This window comes from Toxorhynchites rutilus, chromosome 2 (assembly GCF_029784135.1).
Source record: "Toxorhynchites rutilus septentrionalis strain SRP chromosome 2, ASM2978413v1, whole genome shotgun sequence".
Lineage (NCBI taxonomy): Eukaryota > Metazoa > Arthropoda > Insecta > Diptera > Culicidae > Toxorhynchites > Toxorhynchites rutilus.
In genome coordinates this window covers 179375866-179399955 of record NC_073745.1, presented here as the reverse complement: position 1 = coordinate 179399955, position 24090 = coordinate 179375866, and the positions used below count along the sequence as shown (strand labels likewise).

The following is a 24090-nucleotide window of genomic DNA, read 5'->3' as shown; positions in this document are numbered from 1 at the left end:
CATTTTACAATGTGCTATGTGTATTACGAGGAATGGCTTGGTATAAGTACCATAACTTTATTATTTTTCAACTAAGTAAACAATGAATAGAGTGTTTTGCACTGAAAATACTGCAAATCCTTCTCGTATCGGCCCCTACATAATCAATGATATCAGCCAATTTGATATGATATCGATTTCATCGCAATTATCCATAGTATCAATAACCGGTATGCATTACCAAACATAAAATTTTCGAAGATTATCTATGACTTCGGTCAAATCGCGTGTTGAAACCATCGTAAATATACAAAACTCCAATTTTCTTACCATATACTGACGACATTCAATGGCTGAAATGAATCTAAATTTATGTTGGATTTACAACCAGATGGCGTAGCGAGTAAAATGAGGATGTTTTGTTTTTTTGGTATGAAATTCGTTAAAATTTTCTAGAAAAATCAGAATTTATCTTCAAATTTCCCGGTTTCATGTATTCTTTCCTCGCTGAAAATGTTAGAAAATCATCATTTTACAATGTGCTATGTATATTACGAGGAATGGCTTGTTATAAGTATTGTAACATTAATTTTTTTCAACTAAGTAAACGACGAATAGGGTGTTTTGCGCTAAAAATAATGCAAATCCTTCTCGTATCGGCCCCTACATAATCAATGATATCAGCCAATTTGATATGATATCGATTTCATCGCAATTATCCATAGTATCAATAACCGGTATGCATCATCAAACCTAAAATTTCCGAAGATTATCCATGACTTTGGTAAAATCGCTTGTTGAAACCATCGGCAATATACAAAACAATAATTTTCTAACCATATACTGACGACATTTAGTGGCTGAAATGAATATAAATAAAAATAAAATTAATAATTACGATCGAATCGCTCTTTTCAGTGCGTAAAATAAACAAACACCCTCACTTTTGTAGTTCTGAGCTCTAATGTAGGTGTCGCATGAGCTGATTCAGCTTCGCGCAAGCACGGTTTTTTGACGTAGAACTACGTCTTTCATTAAGGGTGTCAAATTAGAAAACAGGTCACGTTTTTATGGAATAAAGTTAACGTTAATAACTAATTTTGCCGCGAACGGATTTTGGCGATTTACATACTAAACGAATCGGAAATTCCGTAAGATTTGTTTAATATGCCATACATTAGAATCCCCTTGTTAGTAAATGGTTAAAATTCATGAAAACTTTAAGTGATTCTATTTTCCCATACATTTGTTCTGTCCATTTGAGTGCTTTCCCGAACAGAGCTATCAATAACGAGCAACTTATCGACGACCAACGGAGGGGAAATCGTAGGATTTAAAGTCCCCGTGAACAAAGGAAAAGTAGACGAATGAAGGGGAATACTTGCCTAGAGTATAAACAGTGGATCTCGCTGAGGCAAACTTTCATTCGGCATCGGACTGTTGAGTTATCCAGTTCACTTTGCTTTCGCTGCGCTTCGATCTTAACTTGGAAATCGTCGTTTGATTTTTCTGTTCGTTTTTCGCGTTATTCGTATCGTGTGTTCTTCTTTCCGCGTCATAAATTGGACGCTTCGCGTAGTGTGCGATGAGCAAAAAGAAGAGGAAGGCAGGCTCGAGCCCTGCATAAAACGAACGCATTGCCAGGGGCAATAAAAGGCCAGTAATATTAACAGAAGCGTTTCTTTTGAGAATAGCGCAAACTGATGAGAAATGCTTATATTGCTAGTAGCTTGGTTTACGCTTAGTTTGTACGAATGATATCTAGAGGTGCGATGCCTTTGAGGCAATACTAAATAACATGTATTTGTATGTATTTTTTTTTTGTATGCATGATATATGATACTTGCAAGTGTTGTCATAATTGTTGTTTACATGCGGTCGCCACAATGATGTGTTAGACAAGCCCAATTGCTGAGCACGCCGTGAAATCGAAACATTCGGGTCATCCTCCACAATGGCAGCAACAGCAGCAATTTTTTCGGCCGAACGCACATTACGATGATGCACAGGTTTCATGATATCCGCTACGGATTCAGTTTGTTCGAATTTACGCACTACATTAGCGATTGTGTGCTCTGTAGGCCGTCCATGACGACCAAAATCCGTCCGTAATGCTCGAAAAACATTTGCCGGTTTTTCATCATTTTTATAGTATAATTTAAAAAAAAATAACACGTTGTGCGATGCTAAAACGATCCATATTGTAAAATGGTAGACATTCAACTAACGATATGACGCTTTGGTTGACAGCTATGTCAAACGGTTGTCAGCGCAGGGCTGTATACTTTCGGAAGCCCGAAATGGAAAACCCTGTATATAATCGACTGTAGCCGAGTCTATGTCAATTTCGAAAAAGGCCACCGGAATAGCCTTCGAGGTAAATTTTCAATGCATTGACATGAAATAAATTGCGACATACGATTGTTTTGCGAGAGCAAGAATGAATCATCAATCAATTATCGTCAAGTGATTCTACAATGAAAAAATCATTTCAGAGATTATTCTACTAAGCAGTTGTTTCTAAAATTTCACAGCATTATAGAATAATATCCGAAGGTATAAACAAGCGACTTATATAAAATAACAGCGTAGTTCTACGTCAACAATGCGGTCGTATCTTGGACACAACCAAGGCGCTTATATCAATGTACAACACGTGAAGCAACATCATCACTTCAATAAAAAGGGGATTACGGTTTGTGGAGCGGGGGTTGTTTGTTTTGTTATTGCTAGGATACGCTATTCATGCATTTTCACATGCGAGAGCGTGGAAATGAGAATGAAATACTACAAAATCATCCCTTCTATTTCACACAAATTCGTAAAAGCCGAACATAGTAGGCATCGTTCGAATAAGCGTCGTAGCAGTTTGTAGAGAGCCGCCGGCGGCCGAGATGGAAAATGAAAGGTGGGAAGATTTTTAAATCTGTGACTTCACAGATTTTGTTTATGTATGTTACTTTTCTTATAATAGTCCACTACATAGGAAAAGTGTTGCTATTAAAAGTAAAAATAAGCAGATGAAATGAACAAATTAGTATTTTTTCTTAAATCAATGCTAGCGTTCAAAATCATAGGGGCCCAACTGAAATTTTAGCAGAAACTGAAATTTCAGTATTGTTGAGGTGTTCTAAACTTTATTTCAATCTTATTTTACTTCTCGTTACATCGACCAAAAACGTAAATGAACAAAGTCAGAGTTACAAAATCGTTTTTTTCCTTTGGCGGAAAACATTTTACAGCGCATGAGAAAAAAGTAGCAAGTTTTTTTTCCGCGTAAAATGTGAGCTTATGGAAGGTTTGTACTTCTTTCCATAAATCACAATGTTATAATCATAAAAGATTATTTGCCAATTGGCGATCTAACGCAAAACATAAACGATCGGTGCGACATCTGGATTTTGTTTTTGAACTAAGAAAATGATGCTAATGTAACCTAAAACTCAAAAACCAAATCACGTATATTTTACTTCCGGGCTTTCCAAGGTAGTTCTCACATGAAGGAACCATGCATTTTTGTACTTGTTTTTGATTGTGCTCTCGAATTTACTTCTTTGATTCAACCATTGTCAATATTTATACAGATTTCACTACTGTGAGAGGTATGAAAATAACATGTTATATATAAAATTGCGCAGAATTAAATATCTTCCAAACTCATCGCCTTCAAATAATCCTTTATGATTATAACATTGTAATTCACGGAAAGAACTACAAATCTCCCATAGACTCACATGGCAAAATTTAAAACCATCATCACTTTCACCGCAGCGCCGCCTAGGTGTAGATTTGTACGTTAGATCGCCAATTGTGCTCTCGAATTTCCTTCTTTAATTCAACGATTGTCAACATTTTTATAGTTTTCACTACTGAAAGAGGTAAATAAATAACATGTTATATATAAAATTGCGCAGAATTAAATTTCTTACAAACTCATTGCAATCAAATATTCTTTTATGATTATAACATTGTATTTTATGGGAAGAACTACAAACCTTCCATAAGCTCATATGGCAAAATTTAAAACCATCATCACTTTCGCCGCAGCGCCGCCTAGGTGTAGATTTGTACGTTAGATCGCCAATTGGCGATCTAACGCAAAACGTAAACGATCGGTGAGACATCTGGATTTTGTTTTTGAACTAAGAAAATGATGCTAATGTAACCTAAAACTTAAAAACAAATCACGTATATTTTACTTCCGGGTTTTCCAAGGTAGTTCTCACATGCAGGAATCGTACATTTTTCTACTTGTGTTTGATTGTGCTCTCGAATTTCCTTCTTTAATTCAACCATTGTCAACATTTTTATAATTTTCACTACTTAAACAGGTAAATAAATAACATGTTATACATAAAATTGCGCAGAATTAAATTTCTTACAAACTCATCGCAATCAAATAATCTTTTATGATTATAACATTGTAATTTATGGAAAGAACTACAAATCTTCCATAAGCTCACATGGCAAAAATTAAAACCAGCATCACTTTCACCGCAGCGCCGCCTAGGTGTAGATTTGTACGTTAGATCGCCAATAATTTTTGTATGATGTGTTCCACCTTTGTCGTACGCTCCTTTGTTGTGCTTCGAAACGGAAAAAGGAAAAAAAACAAAATTGACATACGTACTGTTTGTTGATTCATTGTCTAATCAATGTTTTCCAGTAATTATCATCCCATGGATAGTGAGGTATATTGTCTTGTGAAAAAAATACTGTTTCGGAAGTTTAATTATTTGAATGTTTAATTATTTGAATGTTTAATTTCCAGCCTATATCTGATGGATATTTGATTGATTTGGTTGATAATGAATGGTTGACCGATGAATTGCCGAATGATCAAATAATTGTACCATCTGAGAAGTTACCTGACCCCGAGGCAGATAATGGCGATTCTCACCTAACTTTAAAAGAGCAAGAGCAGAAATGGACTGACTTAGCGTTGTCCACACTTGTACCAGAGATATGCATATCTGAACAATTGAATATAAACGGTGTTTAATTGATTGATATCTACAAATGGAAATAAAACGCTGCTGAGAACCATCAAAATGAACAAGAATCTTCATTCACCCACAACACTTACTGAATTCGCCAGAGATTTTGAAAAAGACTCCGAGACTATATTTTCGAAAATTGTCAATAAACTGACCACGGGTATATATCAAAGTGGGTTCAGTGAAATTGCTTCAAGAGATGGTGAGGAAGATGTGAGATATGCCGAAGGTGAGAAAAATGTAGTTGAATGTGATGTTGGGACGTCAGTGGAAGTTGTTGCGAAAAATAAATCAGACGATACTTTAGAGTCGCCGGGACAACCGAGTGACACTGTTACTTCTGAGAGATCCCCATCCTTAAATGTTTTGAAACGTTTGAGCATCTTGGCACCTCAAAGATCATCGGTAAGATGCTTTGTGCTTTCTCCGTCAATCCGAAAATAATGTATTTGTTCCTCCAGCATTATCAAGATTATAGAAACACTGATTTACAAAAACTCTGGATGCCTGATTCAACGTCAATTGAATGCTACGAATGTTCAGTAAAATTTACAACATTTCGAAGGAAACATCATTGTCGTTTGTGTGGTCAAATCTTTTGCACCAAGTGTTGCAATCAAGTTGTACCTGGAAAAATAATAAACTGTTCTGGTAGGTTCAACTATGTTTTTTTTAACTATCATTGATGATTCGAAATTTATAATTCAAGGTGATCTGAAGGTTTGTACGTATTGTTCCAAAGTTGTTTTAACATACCTAAAATCATCGGATATTGCTGCGGATCTGAAGTTTGATCTTAAATCTTTGCAAGAAGATCTTTCCAATAAATTATCTACTGGAGTGGTAGCCGTGCAAGTGGATGGAGATTCAAGCATGGCCAATGTTCAACGACGTAAAATATCAGTTGGATATCAGGAAGAGCGCTTCGTTACTAACCGAACGACTGCCATATCTAATGCCGATAGAAAGGCAATTTTGCAGCAATCGAACTCATTGCGAGCGTTATACGATGAAATGATACAATTTATGCCAATCCTGAATCGGGGATCGAAATTGATTGAATTTTTGATAAGCTCGCAGAAATCTTCGAATAATAGGCAAGCGATAGCCATATTGAGCGCAATGATAGATGCTGGCTTCCTCATTCCTTCAATGAACGTTTATTTACGAGCAAATGCTAGCAATGTTGACGATGAGGAGGTTAATCAGATGGTCGAATTCGATGAAAGTATGGTTTACAAATTTTTGTGCCTGGATGGAAATGTATCACATACTGGATCATATGGATTGGAACTGGAGCCCGAATCGAATGTAGTTCATCTCACGCGTTCAAGCGAAAATGCAGACAAATGTTATACAGGTAATAGTAACAATTTTGATATTTTTTATAAATATATTTATTTTAAACTAGCTGATCCGGCGAAATTCGATTTCTTACCGAGCGATTCAATCGGAGAACTCTCCATTGATCGATATTTACAGTTTCCATTTACTTCAAATTTCCTGTTACAGTGAGTTACATTTAATGCGACATTTAGCATATTGGACAAACCTGGCGTGGTTGTGTATAACTCGAGAACTAATCAAGCAAATAAGGTCTCAACGTTCGTAATGGTTCAATTATGTTCTACACTAATGGGTCGAAAATAGAAATCAAAACAGGTGCCGGAGTGTATGGTCCCAGAGAAAAAATCTCTGTAGCTATGGGAATCTGGCCAACAGTTTTTCGGGCAGAAATAGTGGCAATAATAGAATGTTCAACTGTCTACCTTAAAAGGAAATATACACATGCTAACATCTGCATATTCTCATACAGTCAAGCGGCACTTAAAGCTCTAAATGCCTTTAAATGCTCTTCAACAATTGTCTGGGAATGCATTACTCACCCACGTGGGTAATCTTCCTATGTATCTACTCGTGACTACCGTCGTCACCGTGAGCCTTATCTTTTTTTCAAGTTGGTCCTTTCCATCCTTCGCCTAAGCAGTAGGCCGTGTAAACATGCATTATGTTTTATTTCACCCCCGTTGGCGGATGTTTGCGCGCGCAGTGAAGGATGGAAATGGTGATAAATTGCATCCTAAGTGATGCATACATTAAATTTTTTACAAGACCCAATCTAAATATTGCGCTTCGTCCTAACTAAGCGACTATTTCCCATTTGGGTTTTATGATAAGCAAATACTTGAGTTTGCCTTGCTCCTTAACATTTTCTTTCGCTCAGCTGGGGTCTTTTTTAAATATAATTTTAAGTTTTGCTTTTTGACAACATGCCCTATCTGTCCGCGACACTGACTGTGTTGAAAAGTGAGCTGAAGAAATGGAAAGACCGGGGAGTGACAGCCAATTGGATGGCTGCAAAACTTGAACAGGCAAAAAACTATTATGCCGAGTATTAAAATTACTCCACAACTGCTGAGCCTTAATAAGAAAGATTCCAGCAAATTCACTGGTCTTGTAACAGGACACTGTCCGAGTAAACACCATCTTAAAACCGAAAGCGAAACCTCGAAAAATTTGCTCTGTAACTGCGTAGCTTTAACAAGACGCAGACTTCAACACCTTGATAAAGCTTTTTTGGAGCCCAAGGAAATTTGATCTGCGTCGCCGATCAGGATTATAAATTTTATCAAACAGATTATTCCTGATTGGCACCCATCTTGCTATAGCTTTCAGTTTACTCCTTCATCAATAAGCAGTAGATGAGCTTTTTTTTCAAAATATATATTTTATTAAGGCACATATGGCGTTAGCCTGACGGGGCCGGGAGTTCAATATTTTGACAATTTTTTTCTATGTCTTTGTCTTTGTCAATATTTTGACAATTTTTTACTATGTTAGTAATATGTAAGCGATTACTCGCGGTTGGCTCGAGGTTAGTATTACAAAGATTCTCATAATTGGGATGTTGCAGTCTCCAGTGCTCTGTATGTGTGGCCGACACGAGATACTTCCTATTGGGGTGCAACTGACCATTAATCAGCGACGCCCCCTAGTCTGTACCTCATATCAATCGTAGATTAGCTTGACGTGTAGCATAAAAAAGTGGTATACCAAACCCACGTATTGTATAGTATCCCATGTATAGTATAAAAAAGGAGTATACCAAAATAGTTTGAAATAATGGACGCAGTGGTTCACACCCAACATGGGAAAATCAAGCAAATTGAACCAAAATTCACATATGTATGTTTTGGGGGCAATAAATGTTTCTATGGTGTGTCGTTTCACAGGTAAAAAAATCTAAAATCCTAAAATCTCCAGATGCCAAATTTGGCTCGATTTGTTTGATTTGTTTTAGGGTTATGCAGAAATTTGTGTTTCATTTGCTCAACTTAGCAAATTCAAAAGATTGATAAAGTATCAGGTTAACACATCAAGGACCGCTCACGAGTTTTGTCGTGTTTCGCGTCACATCTGTTGTGAACCGCTAATGAGTTTTCTCGTGTTTCGCGTTCCGTCTGTTACGGATGGATAACGAAATAACCCGTGTTTTCTACACTTGATGGTTAAATCCTTGGTCTGCCAAGAATCTAACAAGGCATACCGATGGCTCGCCTACGTCTTATCCACACAGAAGGAAACGATCTCATTTGAGGAATCCGAACAAATGAAACGTACAAGTTTGCCCCAAAATTTGCGGTCCCATGCGTATGTCTTACACATTTCTTCTCGGTCCTTAATGTGTTAAGACAAAGCCGTGGATCATGTGTTTATTTCGAAACAATTCCGAGCGTTGACAGCCAGACACTACGCATGAACCAAGGTAAACAAAACAAACACAAAAATCCCAGCCGGGTGCTATGATTGATGCTAAGATCGTTAGCAAAATCTCAAGCAGAACTGTCAGTGGGATACCCAATTCATATGAAAACAAAGGGAAAATGTCAGTGCGATACCCGATATGTTGGCTCCTGTCAGTTCAATGGGGGTTCTCTAAAGACGTCACCCGGCTGAAAAATCCATATCCGAAAAGTAATCGCAAGGACCAATCTGGAGCCATCTGATTCTGAAGTGTTTTTGCGACTATGTTAGTCGGGATTTTTGTGACAGGGGATTAACACTCCTATACTCGCGCATTGGCCTGTCAGACCGAGAAATCAATAATTCGTTCATTTCTCAAAAAATATCAACACTACGAATTTGCGATTCTCTCTAGCTTCGTTATTCGTCGTTCGTCATCGTTTAGCGTATCGCATGTGTTATTACAAAAGGGACGTGTGCCAGTTTGACACACCGACGCGAGTATAGGAGTAAGTTTTTTGGACAAGTGCCTTTTTTCATATTCTAGAATATTGTTGAATGAAATGTATAAATTAATGTTAGTGGCGTGGAATATTTATTGAATATAATGCATAAAATCATTACCGGACTATTCTTTTTTGATTTTAGTCCCTCTTGTAACTGGATTGAACGGATCCATATATTAACTTTTCGTCGTTAGATTCGTGCGTTCAAAAGCAAAATATAAATGTTTGACCTTCGTATAGTTATTCGCTAAATATAATGGTCACACATATACACACTTGTGAAATAATTTTACTTGTGGAAGAATTGTAAACAGTAAACTATAAACTAATAGGTGGCTTATGGTAATTTTTAACAGTAACTGTTTCGCTGATATTGTTTTATAATGAACAATATCGACAAGAAAACAAGAAAAAGAAAAGGAAGATCCTAGAAATCCGTTTATATCACCTTTTTATGCCCCATCTATAGAAAGCATTAATTCTTAGTTTACCAGGAATACAGAGACAAAGATTATTAGAAATATGCAAAACATTCCAGAACCTTTATCATCTGGTGATTATCTAGAAGGTCGTTATACATTCTTCTCTTCGATAAAAGACCCGAAAAACACGCAACAACGGCATGAAATGTAAAAAATATGTTTGTTTCGAGTATGCAGTTATGCTATGTTCTGATTCTTACTCCAATGAAACCATAATCGATTAATACGTTTTTATATTATTTTTTAGCTCTTTATACTTCCATGAATTATATTCAGTTGTTTACTTTTAATTAATAACTGTGAAAAATTCGAATTTCGTTATTTGTGTTGGAGTATCAAAAATTACTCTGTTTTGAGGAGGCTAAATTAGATGACTTTATAATAATAAAGACGAAGAAAACATTTTTCTGAGTTTTTTCATTTCATCAAATAAATGCCAATAAAGCCTGAAAATTACACAATGGCAACATTACAGAGTTCAATTTTCGGTCTGTGACACCGTGCGCGAGTATACGTGTTATGATTTTGTACGCAAGTACAGAAGGGTTAAGTGATGGATTTATACCTAACAAGAACTAGAGAACAATTGGAGTCCCCAGTTAACATTGGTGGCTCCAGAGAGTAGCCGAACAATTTTTTCTTCAAACCAACGACTAGGGAAAACACGGATTCCCTAGTTAGCAGGTAGCGACGAATACGACAAAATAAATACGGCTCAAATCGGACCATTCCTTTTCGGGTTTCGCGCTTAGCAACACATTTGGCCGGTCATTTTTATTTGTATAGATTGAAAATATAGGATTATTTCGCCTGAAAATCCATTTCCACCTTCGATTAATTGGCAAATATGTATTTTTTTCAAAAAAGACTGGACAATTGGCTTTAATTTGATATATCAATCATCTGAATCGGTCCAGTAGTTCAAAAGTAATAAACGGACTTAAGGGAGAGTGGCGCAAAGCGGTCAAAGTTTGAGTTTTTTGAAAATCGAAAAATCACCCAAGGAGGAAATCGGGGTTTTCGAAAAAAAAAAATATCTCAAAATTGCATGAAACGTCGAGATCTAGTGTCATCTCGAATTTTTCTTTGTCGACACTCTGGGACTTAGATTTTTGTTCGGCATACAAATCTGCCTCTTCATTCAACTGACTTCAATCCACACTTTCATTTCCCCCAGACACTAATTCTATACCCGCGTACGCAACCTTATTTTTACGTCCATGTAAAGAGGAACGAAAATTTGATTTCTGATCAAAAAAGAAGTTACCCCATCAATGGACGGTTTATTGTCTACCCATCGTGAACTCAAACCAACAAACTTCGCTAACGAACGAACTAATGACATTTATCAAGTATGCTACAAAGGCCCTCGTGTTAGCATTAGTAAATACCGAGTAAAACAGCGCACACACACTGCACGCTATTTTATACGTGTGAATAATTTTCGTGTACGATACAAAAAAATCTAGCTCACCTGTAGCGTATGTCAAACCACGTTGAACTCAAACATCGATGCATGCACACGTACATGGGAAAGAAAAAGAGAGGAACGAATCCGTTTTGGGGGAAATTACTTCAAAATGCAATGAGGACAATTTGACTGAGAAGAATGAAATGATATAGTCGAGTCGGTAGAGGGAGATAGCGACTAAATGCCCGACTGACTGTTTAGTCGTTTTGGCGGAGAAACTGCGTGAAGAAGCCAAAAATCATTACTAACTGAATACGGATATAGTCAGTCAGATAGTCAGCTGACTATCCTCAGTTGACTATGACAATGCAGAGCCCTGATTTCATGTGCCAATAAAAATAGTTATTATTATTTATTATTTATTTGTGATCCATCTGACTTGTAGTCTACATGAATATAATTAACATTAAGGTAAACAGTCAAAAACATCAAGTAGACAAATTAAAATGTTTCAAACGATGCTTAAATACATCCACAGGACAACAGAAATCGAACAGGTGAAACACATAATTAAATTCACGACACATTCATACAATTGGTTCATTTCTCCCGTATTCGGTTCGCCTGAAATCTATTCGCAGGAATTCCCTTGATCGCAGGACCATAGCAGGGGCGTTCAAATTAAGCTGCCCAAGAATATGGGAGGAATCCGCTTCTCCTAACAATACCTTTGCGACAAATAAAGCTCTGGTTGAGCTACGCCTTTGACGCAGAGTTTCTATTCAAAGCAGGCGGCAGCGATGCTTATACGGTGGTAGATCAGCGGGGTTGGTCCATGGAAGAGACCTCTGTGCAAGTTTTATAAATCGACACTGAACAGCCTCAATTCTGTTTATCCAGACATGCGCATATGGACTCCACACAACAGAAGCCGTCTCCAGAACCGATCTTACAAGAGCGTAGTACAGTGATCGAAGACAGTAGGGGTCTCGAAAATTGTTTGCAGCTCTCATTATAAAACCTAACTTTCTGTTTGCCTTAGCGATTATGCTAGAGTAATGATCTCTGAAAGAGAGTTGTGAATAGTTTCATGCAATTATCTCGATTTTTCATTCGGAACTTGTTGCGAAATGTTGATTTGCACGATAATATACCCTATGCAGAATAATAACTTATTCGAACTTCATTTATTAGTGTTGCAGGAGTTAAATTTTTATTTTTTTTTTGAAAAACGAAAAATCACCGGAAATCGGGGTTTTCAAATTTGTTTGATGCCAAATGTCCTAGAATTGCATGACACGTCGAGATTTACAGTTATATCAAAAAGTAAAGTAATTTAAAAACATTTGGCGCCAACAAATGTTATTTTTTAAAAAACTCAAATTTTAACATTTGTGACACTAATAGAAGAAGTTCGAATGAGCTAATATTTTGCATAGGGTATATTATCGTGCAAATCAACATTTCGCAGCAAATACCGAATGAAAAATCGAGATAACTATTTTTATTATTAAATCGTTTATTTTTACAGGCTCAGTTACATAAGTTTAAAGGAGCCAAACTCCTATCTGTATAGTTACAAGTATACATAAACATTTTTTATTAATTCTAATGTTAATGAGGTAGAGAACCGATTACTCGCGGCTTGCTCGAGTTTAGAAGGGTGACATTTTGTTTCAGGAAAAGGATGGGATATAAGGATATGTTGACAATGTTCACACTCACATTCGCACTCACATTCATCATACTCAATTCTTAAGCCTATCTTATATCTAACATGTATTTACATTTCACCTTATTCTATTGTTAGTAAGAAGGGATTTGATTTCTCGCGAAGGAAAAGGAAAAGGAGAATATAAGGATATAAGGACAATCACACACGAAGATCGATAGCTTTTAGGAAGACATATATTTGGGACATGTAATCAAGGTCTAACCGAGCCAACACATCTCTCACCGGCACATTGGGCTGCCTTCCTCTAGCCCGAAGAGAGTTTTCTAAATTCGATCTGGCAACAAGATACTCCTCGCACGACCAAACAACGTGTTGGTAACCTTGGCCACAAGCACAGATATTGCCATCGGCAAGATTAAAACGAAAGAGTAGCGCGTCTAACGAACAGTGATTGGACATGAGTCGAGAGAAGGTGCGAATAAAGTCCCGACTTAAGTCCAGACTTTTGAACCATGGTTTGAGGCTAACCTTAGGGATAATCGAGTGAAGCCACCGACCCAATTCATCTTCGTTCCACTTACGTTGCCAGTTAGCGATGGTATTTTTACGGACTAAAGAATAAAATTCATTGAAAGCGATTTGACGCTGATAAATATCGTCTTCAATTGCACCTACCTTTGCTAATGAGTCAGCCCTCTCATTACCCGGAATTGAGCAATGTGAAGGGATCCAGACAAAGGTAATGACATAACAGCGTCTGGTTAAAGCACTCAAATTTTCTCGTATTCTCTCAAGGAAGTACGGCGAGTGCTTTTCCGGCCTCACTGAACGGATAGCTTCGACAGAGCTAAGACTATCCGTTACAATGTAATAGTGTTCAACAGGTCGTGAGGCGACGCTGTCCAGCGCCCAATGTATTGCTGCCAATTCAGCAATATACACAGAGCAAGGATTCTGAAGACTGTGGGAGGTGCTAAAAATTTCGTTGAACACTCCAAATCCTGTGGACTCATTCATAGAGGACCCATCAGTAAAGTACATATTATCACAATTGACACGCCCATACTTTGCATTGAAGATCGTAGGAACGATCCCCGATCGATGATAATCTGGAATTCCATGGATTTTCTCCTTCATGAACAGATCAAAATGTACAGAGGAATTGATGTAGTCAGGAAAACAAACACGGTTGGGAGTATACGAAGAAGGATCAACCTGCATGGAGATGAATTCATGATATGAGCTCATGAATCCTGAATGAAAATTTAGCTCGATAAGCTGCTCAAAATTTCCGATCACCAATGGGTTCATAACCTTACACCGGATGAGGAACCGAAGCGATAATAAATTGAAGCGATCTTTTAGTGGGAGTAGGCCTGCCAAAACCTCGAGACTCATGGTATGCGTTGAGGGCATACATCCCAACGCAATACGGAGACAAAGATACTGAATTCGCTCGAGTTTAATGAGATGTGTTTTGGCAGCTGATTGAAAACAGAAACTGCCATACTCCATCACTGAGAGAATAGTTGTTCGATACAACATTATAAGATCTTCGGGATGGGCTCCCCACCAGGTGCCGGTAATTGTACGGAGAAAGTTTATTCTTTGTTGGCATTTTTTACTCAGATACCTAATATGGGCCCCCAAGTACATTTGGAGTCGAACCAGACCCCAAGATACTTGAATGACATAGCATGAGTGATCGGTTTACCCAAAAGTTGAAGCTTTGGTTTTGCTGGTCTATGCTTCCTAGAAAAAACCACCATCTCTGTTTTCTCCGTGGAGAATTCGATCCCTAGCCCAATGGCCCAGGTTGAAAAATTGTTCAAAGTATCTTGTAAGGGTCCTTGCAGGTCGGATTCGTTTGATCCTACGACAGACACCACTCCGTCATCTGCAAGTTGTCTTAGGCTGCAATTTTGTGTAAGACAATTGTCGATGTCGCTTACATAGAAGTTGTACAAAAGGGGGCTTAAACATGAGCCCTGGGGGAGGCCCATGTAGGAGACCCGATTCACTGTCGAATCCCCGTGAGAAAAGTTCAACTGTTTCTCACAAAGCAAGTTATATAACATATTATTCAACAGAGGCGGCAGACCCCGAGAGTGTAATTTGTCTGACAAAACCTCTATTGAAACAGAATCAAAGGCCCCCTTTATGTCCAAGAATACTGAAGCCATTTGTTTTTTTTCGGCGTAAGCCATTTGAATTTCTGAAGAAAGCAACGCAAGACAATCATTCGTCCCCTTGCCCCTGCGGAACCCATATTGTGTATCTGAGAGTAGGCCATTCGTTTCAATCCATCGATCAAGGCGAAACAAGATCATTTTCTCCAACAATTTCCGTATACAAGACAGCATTGCTATTGGACGGTACGAATTGAAGTCGGACGCGGGTTTTCCGGGTTTTTGAATAGCTATAATTCGCACTTGTCTCCAATCATCTGGAACAATATTATGCTCCAGAAACCGATTGAATAAATTCAACAAGCGATGTTTCGCCACATCAGGGAGGTTTTTTAACAAGTTGAACTTAATTCTATCCGTTCCTGGAGCCGAATTGTTACAAGAAAGGAGAGCAAGAGAAAATTCTACCATCGAAAACTCGGAATCAAGATCGCACCTATCTTGTGGTATATCTCGAACAATTTTTTGCACAGGAACGGAATCGGGACAAACCTTCCGTGCAAAATTAAAAATCCATCGATGTGAATATTCTTCGCTTTCATTCGATGAAGAGCGATTTCTCATGTTTCGAGCCACTTTCCATAATTTTTTCATTGACGTTTCTCGTGACAAACCTCCCACGAAATTTCGCCAATAAGCACGTTTTTTCCCTTTGATCAAGTTTTTAAATTGATTTTCAAGGTCCAAATACGTTTGAAAATTCTCAATGGTTCCACGTTTCCGAAAAGCTTTAAATGCGTTCGATTTATCCTGATAAAGCTTGGAAGATTGGCTATCCCACCATGGATTGGGAGGCCTTTGACGAAAAGTGGAGCCTGGGATGGGTTTCGTTTGAGCGCGAACTGCGCTGTCATATATCAAACGAGAAAGGAAGTTATACTCCTCCAATGGAGGCAAACCATCTCTGGAATTGATGGCTAGAGCAATTGCGTCCGCATATTTTTTCCAGTCAATGTGTCTTGTGAGGTCATATGCCATGTTTATAGATTCAGAAGAATTCGAACCAATGGTGATGGAAATTTTGATTGGCAAGTGATCACTACCGTTGGGGTCCTGGATTACATTCCACTTGCAATCTAACGATAGTGAATTCGAGCAAAGCGAGAGGTCAAGAGCACTTGGGTTAGCAGGAGGTTTAGGAACACGTGTTGTTTCCCCAGTATTCAAAACGGTCATATTGAAGCTGTTACAAAGGTCATATAACATCGATGAACGATTGTCGTCGTACTGTTCCCCCCAGGCAGTTCCGTGAGAGTTGAAGTCTCCCAAGATCAATCGTGGCTCAGGAAGGAGTGAGCACATGTCAACAAGTTGCTTGCGGCTAACCGCAGCTCTCGGAGGCCAATACAAGCTGACAATACAAAGGTCTTTGCCTCTGATGTTTGCATGACAAGCAACAGCTTCGATCCCCCCAATAGGTGGAAGGTCAATTCTAAAAAATGAGTGGCACTTATTGATCCCCAATAGCACCCCTCCGTATCTGTCAACACGGTCCAAGCGTATAATATTAAAATCGTGGAAAGAGATATCATCTCGCGAAGAAAGCCAAGTTTCGGACAGAGCAAAAACGTCACAATTGAAGTTATGAATTAAAAATTTGAATGTATCCAATTTAGGGATAAGAACTACGACCCGTTTCAGTTATCACCCCCGAGATTTCTACGTCATGGGACGGCACGTAGACACGATACTCTAGGGAGAATCTCTCGTCGATCACAACTGCATTTGCGTGTTTCCGATCACTCACGACAACACGCAGTTTGTTCGGTCTAACCTTAGAGATTTCGACCACGGAGGAATAATATCTTGCCAGATCTTTCGAAACCTGAATGACATTGATGGATTTTCCGTTCGGTTTGGGCCGGAAAAAAACAACCCATGGGCCAGCTCCAGGTGAATCTTCTGGATAGACCTTGACACGAGGAGAGGAAGCAACTGAGGGGGAGGTCGAGGTCGATTGTTGAGCGGGAGCGGGATCAGTAGGGCTGGGAGGCAAGTTCGGGAGTTGAGCGGAAACGGGAACGGGAGAATGAGGGGGTGAAGAGGAAAGGTTTGCAAATTTTCTTGGAGGCTTGTTGAGGTGAGTTAGCTCTTCCTGTGAAGAGACATCTTCTGAGGGGGGAACGCGTTTAAGCGACTTCCCAGCACCCGTAGCTGGGGAGGGGGAGACAGTGGATTCGATATCCATGTCAACGCTTTCTTCCCCTTCTGCCATTTAAAATGGCAGATGTACACTTTCTTATAATTTTTGCAATATTTTTTTTTATAATTAACCTTAACCTAATAACCTTAACCTATTAATTTCAGTATACTTATTTTGCACACCAGTGCGGATTATTTATAACGGTGCTACGTGTTGATCGTCCGGTACAGCTGAACCCGTGTATCGCACCACGCGGTGATGATGTCGAAGACGGTGCTACGGCGATAACACACCAGCACACAGCGCTCGCGTGCAGGGTTTCTTCCTCTCGTTTGTTGTGTCTGCTTCAATGAATTCACAGGGAATCCCGTTAGTGTCCAACACTCACTTCACCAGCCACGAAAATAACGGTATCACTTCAACGATGGACGATAACGATATGATACAGAACTATTTTTATTGGTACCCAAAACCATACGTTTCGTCTCGTCCCAAAGTGTCGATTTTTGACAATTTTTTTTTTCGTGATGAAGCTAGATCTCGACGTTTCATGCAATTTTAAGGCATTTGGCATAAAAAAGCCTGGAGCCTGGGATGGGTTTCGTTTGAGCGCGAACTGCGCTGTCATATATCAAACGAGAAAGGAAGTTATACTCCTCCAATGGAGGCAAACCATCTCTGGAATTGATGGCTAGAGCAATTGCGTCCGCATATTTTTTCCAGTCAATGTGTCTTGTGAGGTCATATGCCATGTTTATAGATTCAGAAGAATTCGAACCAATGGTGATGGAAATTTTGATTGGCAAGTGATCACTACCGTTGGGGTCCTGGATTACATTCCACTTGCAATCTAACGATAGTGAATTCGAGCAAAGCGAGAGGTCAAGAGCACTTGGGTTAGCAGGAGGTTTAGGAACACGTGTTGTTTCCCCAGTATTCAAAACGGTCATATTGAAGCTGTTACAAAGGTCATATATCATCGATGAACGATTGTCGTCGTACTGTTCCCCCCAGGCAGTTCCGTGAGAGTTGAAGTCTCCCAAGATCAATCGTGGCTCAGGAAGGAGTGAGCACATGTCAACAAGTTGCTTGCGGCTAACCGCAGCTCTCGGAGGCCAATACAAGCTGACAATACAAAGGTCTTTGCCTCTGATGTTTGCATGACAAGCAACAGCTTCGATCCCCCCAATAGGTGGAAGGTCAATTCTAAAAAATGAGTGGCACTTATTGATCCCCAATAGCACCCCTCCGTATCTGTCAACACGGTCCAAGCGTATAATATTAAAATCGTGGAAAGAGATATCATCTCGCGAAGAAAGCCAAGTTTCGGACAGAGCAAAAACGTCACAATTGAAGTTATGAATTAAAAATTTGAATGTATCCAATTTAGGGATAAGAACTACGACCCGTTTCAGTTATCACCCCCGAGATTTCTACGTCATGGGACGGCACGTAGACACGATACTCTAGGGAGAATCTCTCGTCGATCACAACTGCATTTGCGTGTTTCCGATCACTCACGACAACACGCAGTTTGTTCGGTCTAACCTTAGAGATTTCGACCACGGAGGAATAATATCTTGCCAGATCTTTCGAAACCTGAATGACATTGATGGATTTTCCGTTCGGTTTGGGCCGGAAAAAAACAACCCATGGGCCAGCTCCAGGTGAATCTTCTGGATAGACCTTGACACGAGGAGAGGAAGCAACTGAGGGGGAGGTCGAGGTCGATTGTTGAGCGGGAGCGGGATCAGTAGGGCTGGGAGGCAAGTTCGGGAGTTGAGCGGAAACGGGAACGGGAGAATGAGGGGGTGAAGAGGAAAGGTTTGCAAATTTTCTTGGAGGCTTGTTGAGGTGAGTTAGCTCTTCCTGTGAAGAGACATCTTCTGAGGGGGGAACGCGTTTAAGCGACTTCCCAGCACCCGTAGCTGGGGAGGGGGAGACAGTGGATTCGATATCCATGTCAACGCTTTCTTCCCCTTCTGCCATTTAAAATGGCAGATGTACACTTTCTTATAATTTTTGCAATATTTTTTTTTATAATTAACCTTAACCTAATAACCTTAACCTATTAATTTCAGTATACTTATTTTGCACACCAGTGCGGATTATTTATAACGGTGCTACGTGTTGATCGTTCGGTACAGCTGAACCCGTGTATCGCACCACGCGGTGATGATGTCGAAGACTACGGCGATAACACACCAGCACACAGCGCTCGCGTGCAGGGTTTCTTCCTCTCGTTTGTTGTGTCTGCTTCAATGAATTCACAGGGAATCCCGTTAGTGTCCAACACTCACTTCACCAGCCACGAAAATAACGGTATCACTTCAACGATGGACGATAACGATATGATACAGAACTATTTTTATTGGTACCCAAAACCATACGTTTCGTCTCGTCCCAAAGTGTCGATTTTTGACAATTTTTTTTTTCGTGATGAAGCTAGATCTCGACGTTTCATGCAATTTTAAGGCATTTGGCATAAAAAAATCGAAAACCCCGATTTTCTTTACTCCCTTCTTGGGTAATTTTTCGATTTTCAAAAAAACTCTTTGACCACTTTGCGCCACTCTCCCTTAAGTCCGATTGAGCTGATATTTGGCATAGGGTGTTCTTTCGAGGTGATGAACATTTTTTATGGGGTAACTGTTTGAAATTAGAGATGACCATTTTCATTGGCACCCTAATATATATACTTGATGTTACCGTAGGCGTACACTGATTTCATATTGTTGGTATAATTTTCAGACGTTAATCCACTAAGTGCATCGGGCAGCACGCAGTTCCGTTCTAGTCGCAATGAAGTGGAGTTAGAAAACTCATTGTTATTTTCATCAGGAGCAAAAGCGCTTCTTGAAGCATTTTGTGAACATGAAGAGATCCTACTACATCAGCTGCTTCGAAACGAGAATCTCGATCAATCATGGGCCAAAACATTGATCTCATTAGCAGCCCGTGTGGCAAATACTGTTCAACCAAGTGCATGTGGATTGATGGATGCTATGGATATTCGCAATTACGTTTACTTCAAAAAAGTACCAGGAGGAAAGCGTCATGAAAGTCAAATAATTGGAGGCATTGCGTTTTCTAAGAATATCGTTCATAAACAAATGATGTCCCGTGTGGAAAAGCCAAGGATTTTACTTCTACGTTGCCCGATCGCATATCAACGTGTCGAAGGAAAATTCGTTAGTTTTGACACATTGATGTTGCAAGAAAAAGATTATCTCAAAAACAAAGTTGCAAAAATTCTTAGCCTCGGAGCTAATATTGTACTGGTGCATAAAAATGTGGCCGGTATAGCGCAGGATATGCTTCGAGATAATGGCATAACGCTCGTACTGGACGTTAAACTATGCGTCATCGAAAGGATTGCTCGTTGTTTGGAATGTGATATTTTGTCTTCTGTCGATTCTAATGTTGGCCAACCGAAATTGGGAACTTGTGATACATTCAGCATTCGAACCTTTTTCGATGAACAGGGTATGTAAATAACATGAATAATATACATAATATACAAACTAGTTATTTTTTATAGATTCTTTAAAAACTCTTATGTGCTTTGAAAAATCGTGCAGCCCACGTGGGTGTTGTGTACTTTTACGTGGTGGTAATAAAAGTGAATTAGTCAAAATAAAGAAAGTAATGTCACTGTTGGTGTTTGCTCGATACAACTGGCGCTTGGAATTGGCTTATTTATGTGATGAATATGCTCGTCCACCATCACCTCGACCGAGTATTTTCGAATCTAAGGAAACCAGTCCATCGGATGAATCAAATAATAATAATAATGAACGCAATACAAGCAGTGCCACGATGGCAAGGAAAACCGAAGAGTCTGACAAAAGAATCAATATCAATAAGGAAAACGTAGGAGATTACTCTGACCCTTTGCGGGCTACTACAATTTCTCCTAGCGTGTTCAGTCCCGAGAGCTCATTCGAATTGACAGTCGAAACACCGTTCGATAATAGTTTCAGAGCAGCTCTGAGCAGTACCATCTTGTCGATCAGTCCCTTTCTTAGTTTTCCATTGCCCTATTTGGAAACTGAATGCGGTCAAAAGTGTGCTCTGAGGTGTTATTTTCCGAAAAATTTGTACTTCTCCAAACAATGGAGTGAACATGTTCATGATAAACACGCAGGATTGGATTCGACTGCTGCTGACTGGAATGAAACGAGTAAACTTCTGTCGCCGCATGAGTTTACATCATATAGAATCACATCCGCAATCGATAACAAGGAAATGCAAACTGTTCTAGCGAATTATCGTGCTTCTGGGGGGCGATATCCGAAACATTCTGAAAGTAAGTAACAGGTGTTAGGCAATAAGTTACATAGTTATATAGCAAGAATTTGGGGTATAGAAGGTGTCTCTGTAAGTTTCAGGAATGATTTTTGAAGCCATGGAGCAAAACATCAGTTCCGTGGCTATATGACATTTACGTTGAAACCATTGTAACATTTGAACTCAACGTTTAATGTTCTGAAATGGGAAACGTATCGCATCTATGCGTTTAGAATCCAATTTTTATGCATATGTGGTATTTCATGTGGCTCCAAATTGGTATATCGATCATCTGAATCGGTCCGGTAATTTAAACGTAATGAATTTCATTTGATCATTTTCGAAAAAAAAAGAAAAAAAGATTTTTCGGACCATCGGTTAATTTTGAAAAATCATAGCTTAATAACACAAAACAACACATTTCTGAATTTTGGATATGTTATCTAAAAAAATCTTAGCTTCAGAAAAAAAATAACGTCCTTTGTCCCGAGATAATGTAAACTATAAAAAAATACAATCAATAATTACAAGACCAAAATCCAAAGTTTCTGCAAGTATAATATAATAAAGAGGCTAGCTAATTGGCTTTAATTTGATATGACGATAATGTGAATCGGTGTAGTAGTTCAAAAGTTATGATTTTTTTTAAAAAGTAATTTTTGAAAAAAATGAGAAAAAAATGATCTTTCGGATCACCCTAAAATGGAAATGGTCACCTATTTAATTGTATATTTAGATTATCCGGTTATTGGCACAGTAGTTTAAAAGTTATGAATTCAAAAAAAAAAGTAATTTTTGAAAAAAATAGGGAAAACATTATTTTTTGGGCAACCCTAAAATGGAAATTACCTTAATGATAAAAAACACGAATCTAATGTTTTGTGATAAAGAACAAAACTATCATTTTTCACAAAAATATGAGAACCACTATCTCGGTTTGACATGGAATGGCCTTATATAAACATTTCCATCGTACTTCTCTTGCTTGTAATTTGTTCCACTATGATAAACATACGGATGAGAGCGTTGCTGTATTCATACTACCTATAATGACATCATTTTCCTAATTCCGTGAATTAGTGTTCCTAGCCCCAGTCATCAAATTGTCAACAATGAATCGTTATAAATAGTAGATTTGAGAATGTTTCATGTTGTGAACAAGTTAAATGAGATCAAATCAATAATCGAATGAATTACAGAAGTAATAGATCGTTTACTTCTTTTGATCAGAAATGAGAAAACTGGTCACGTTCTTATGAAATAAAGTGAATAACTATTTTTTGTGCGAACGGATTTTAACGATTTACATACCAATTGATTCGGAAATTTTCTAAGATTTGTTTGATATGCTATACATTACAATCCCATAGTATGTATATGGTTTAAATTGATGAAAATTTGAAGCATTCCCATCTACCCATACATTTGTACACGAATGGACACGTGTGCTTTCCCGAACAGAGCTGTCAATAACGGGCAACTTATGCAGCAGCTAGAATAGAAAAAACGAAGGGGGATAGCGAAAAGAGAATATTTGCGAGGTAAACTCCACCCTTGCATTGTAAGTAAGCTGTCGATAGCGTAGCATAGCACCTCTGAGGAAAACCTTTCTGTACCCGAAACAACAAAGGTCTGCTCGTTTTGTGTTTGATGTTTCCCCTCGAGCTGTGAGCGCTAGCAAATATTTCACTTGAAGTGCATGTGGCATTGCAATTAACACAACCATCCGAGCCATGGCAAAGCAGGCGAGAAGCAAATGATTATAGGTCGCTTCTAGTCATCAGTGTGTTGCTTGTTTTCGTTACTCGAAACTTACGTAACTGTTGGCGTAAGTGCATGGGTGAGATATGCAAAACTAACGCGACTTGTTTCATATTCAATGTATTAGAATTTTGGGAAATACCTGAGCGTGGATGAGCGTGATGTTTCACTGCTTCGTACCACACTCATTACGGCGAGACGATGCTACATTCCCCATGCGCTCACTGAAGGCCCGAATACCCGCCACTAGGTGGCACTGTTTTATGGGCAAACGGGATGGCGACGTTTAAAAATCGGGAGCCTGAGTGCGGCCCCTGAGGGTATTGAGGAAAGCCAAAGTGAATGCCCAGAAACGTAAGAACCGGGACTTCTAAAGAATCCATTGTCGAGAACGGTCGGGCAACCTCAGCTTTGCGAGAATAAAGCAAGAACCGCGAATAGCCGCGTGACAAAAAGGCGGTTTCAGAAAAGAGTGTTTGGTTTCGCGAGTGCTCGCGATAAAAAAAAACAAAGTTCGCGAGTGTTTTAAAGAAATCTCCTCGACGTCAAAGAGGAACCAGAGACGCCACTGTCTGTCGTCTACACGCCGCCCTGGCCCAGAGTCCCGGAAACGAAAGGTGAGTGTAGGCTAAGGAAGTGGGTGAAAAGGTAGCGTGATTACACGGATTAGGTATTTTCCTGACCGCGTAATCGTACGTAAACCGACCCTGAGGAATTTATACAGGGAGTTTTGTGTGTGCCACTAGGCACCTAAGCTGACAACTTACATTTAGTATTTGTTCATTTCCTGTACATGTGAATAGCACACCTTCAATACTTGTTAGTTGCCATTCGTATTTGTTCTCGTGGGCATCGGCTCTGTTCTGATACAACAAGCTCCTAGCTTTGTTGACGGTTTTGACCGAGAGTCAAG

The 24090-nt window shown here is 39.1% G+C and overlaps 2 protein-coding genes across 6 annotated transcripts in view; both read left to right on the top strand.

Moving 5' to 3' along the window:
- Positions 1-4735: 4735 nt before the first annotated feature.
- On the top strand, positions 4736-5031 carry LOC129770010 (anaphase-promoting complex subunit 13). Its single transcript, XM_055772589.1, has one exon. The coding sequence runs from the start codon at positions 4736-4738 to the stop codon at positions 4979-4981; it is 246 nt and encodes an 81-aa protein (XP_055628564.1). The 3' UTR covers positions 4982-5031.
- The window catches only part of LOC129769997 (putative 1-phosphatidylinositol 3-phosphate 5-kinase), a 145748-nt gene continuing 126688 nt past the window's right edge, over positions 5031-24090 (top strand). For 3 of the 5 annotated variants that reach the window (XM_055772560.1, XM_055772558.1, XM_055772562.1), the window contains exons 1-5: positions 5031-5381; positions 5438-5627; positions 5686-6336; positions 19878-20612; positions 20668-21435. In XM_055772560.1, the coding sequence (XP_055628535.1) occupies positions 5031-5381; positions 5438-5627; positions 5686-6336; positions 19878-20612; positions 20668-21435 (2695 nt within the window). The remainder of the gene's footprint in view (positions 5382-5437; positions 5628-5685; positions 6337-19877; positions 20613-20667; positions 21436-24090) is intronic. The other 2 variants (XM_055772561.1, XM_055772563.1) reach the window with 2 other exon arrangements.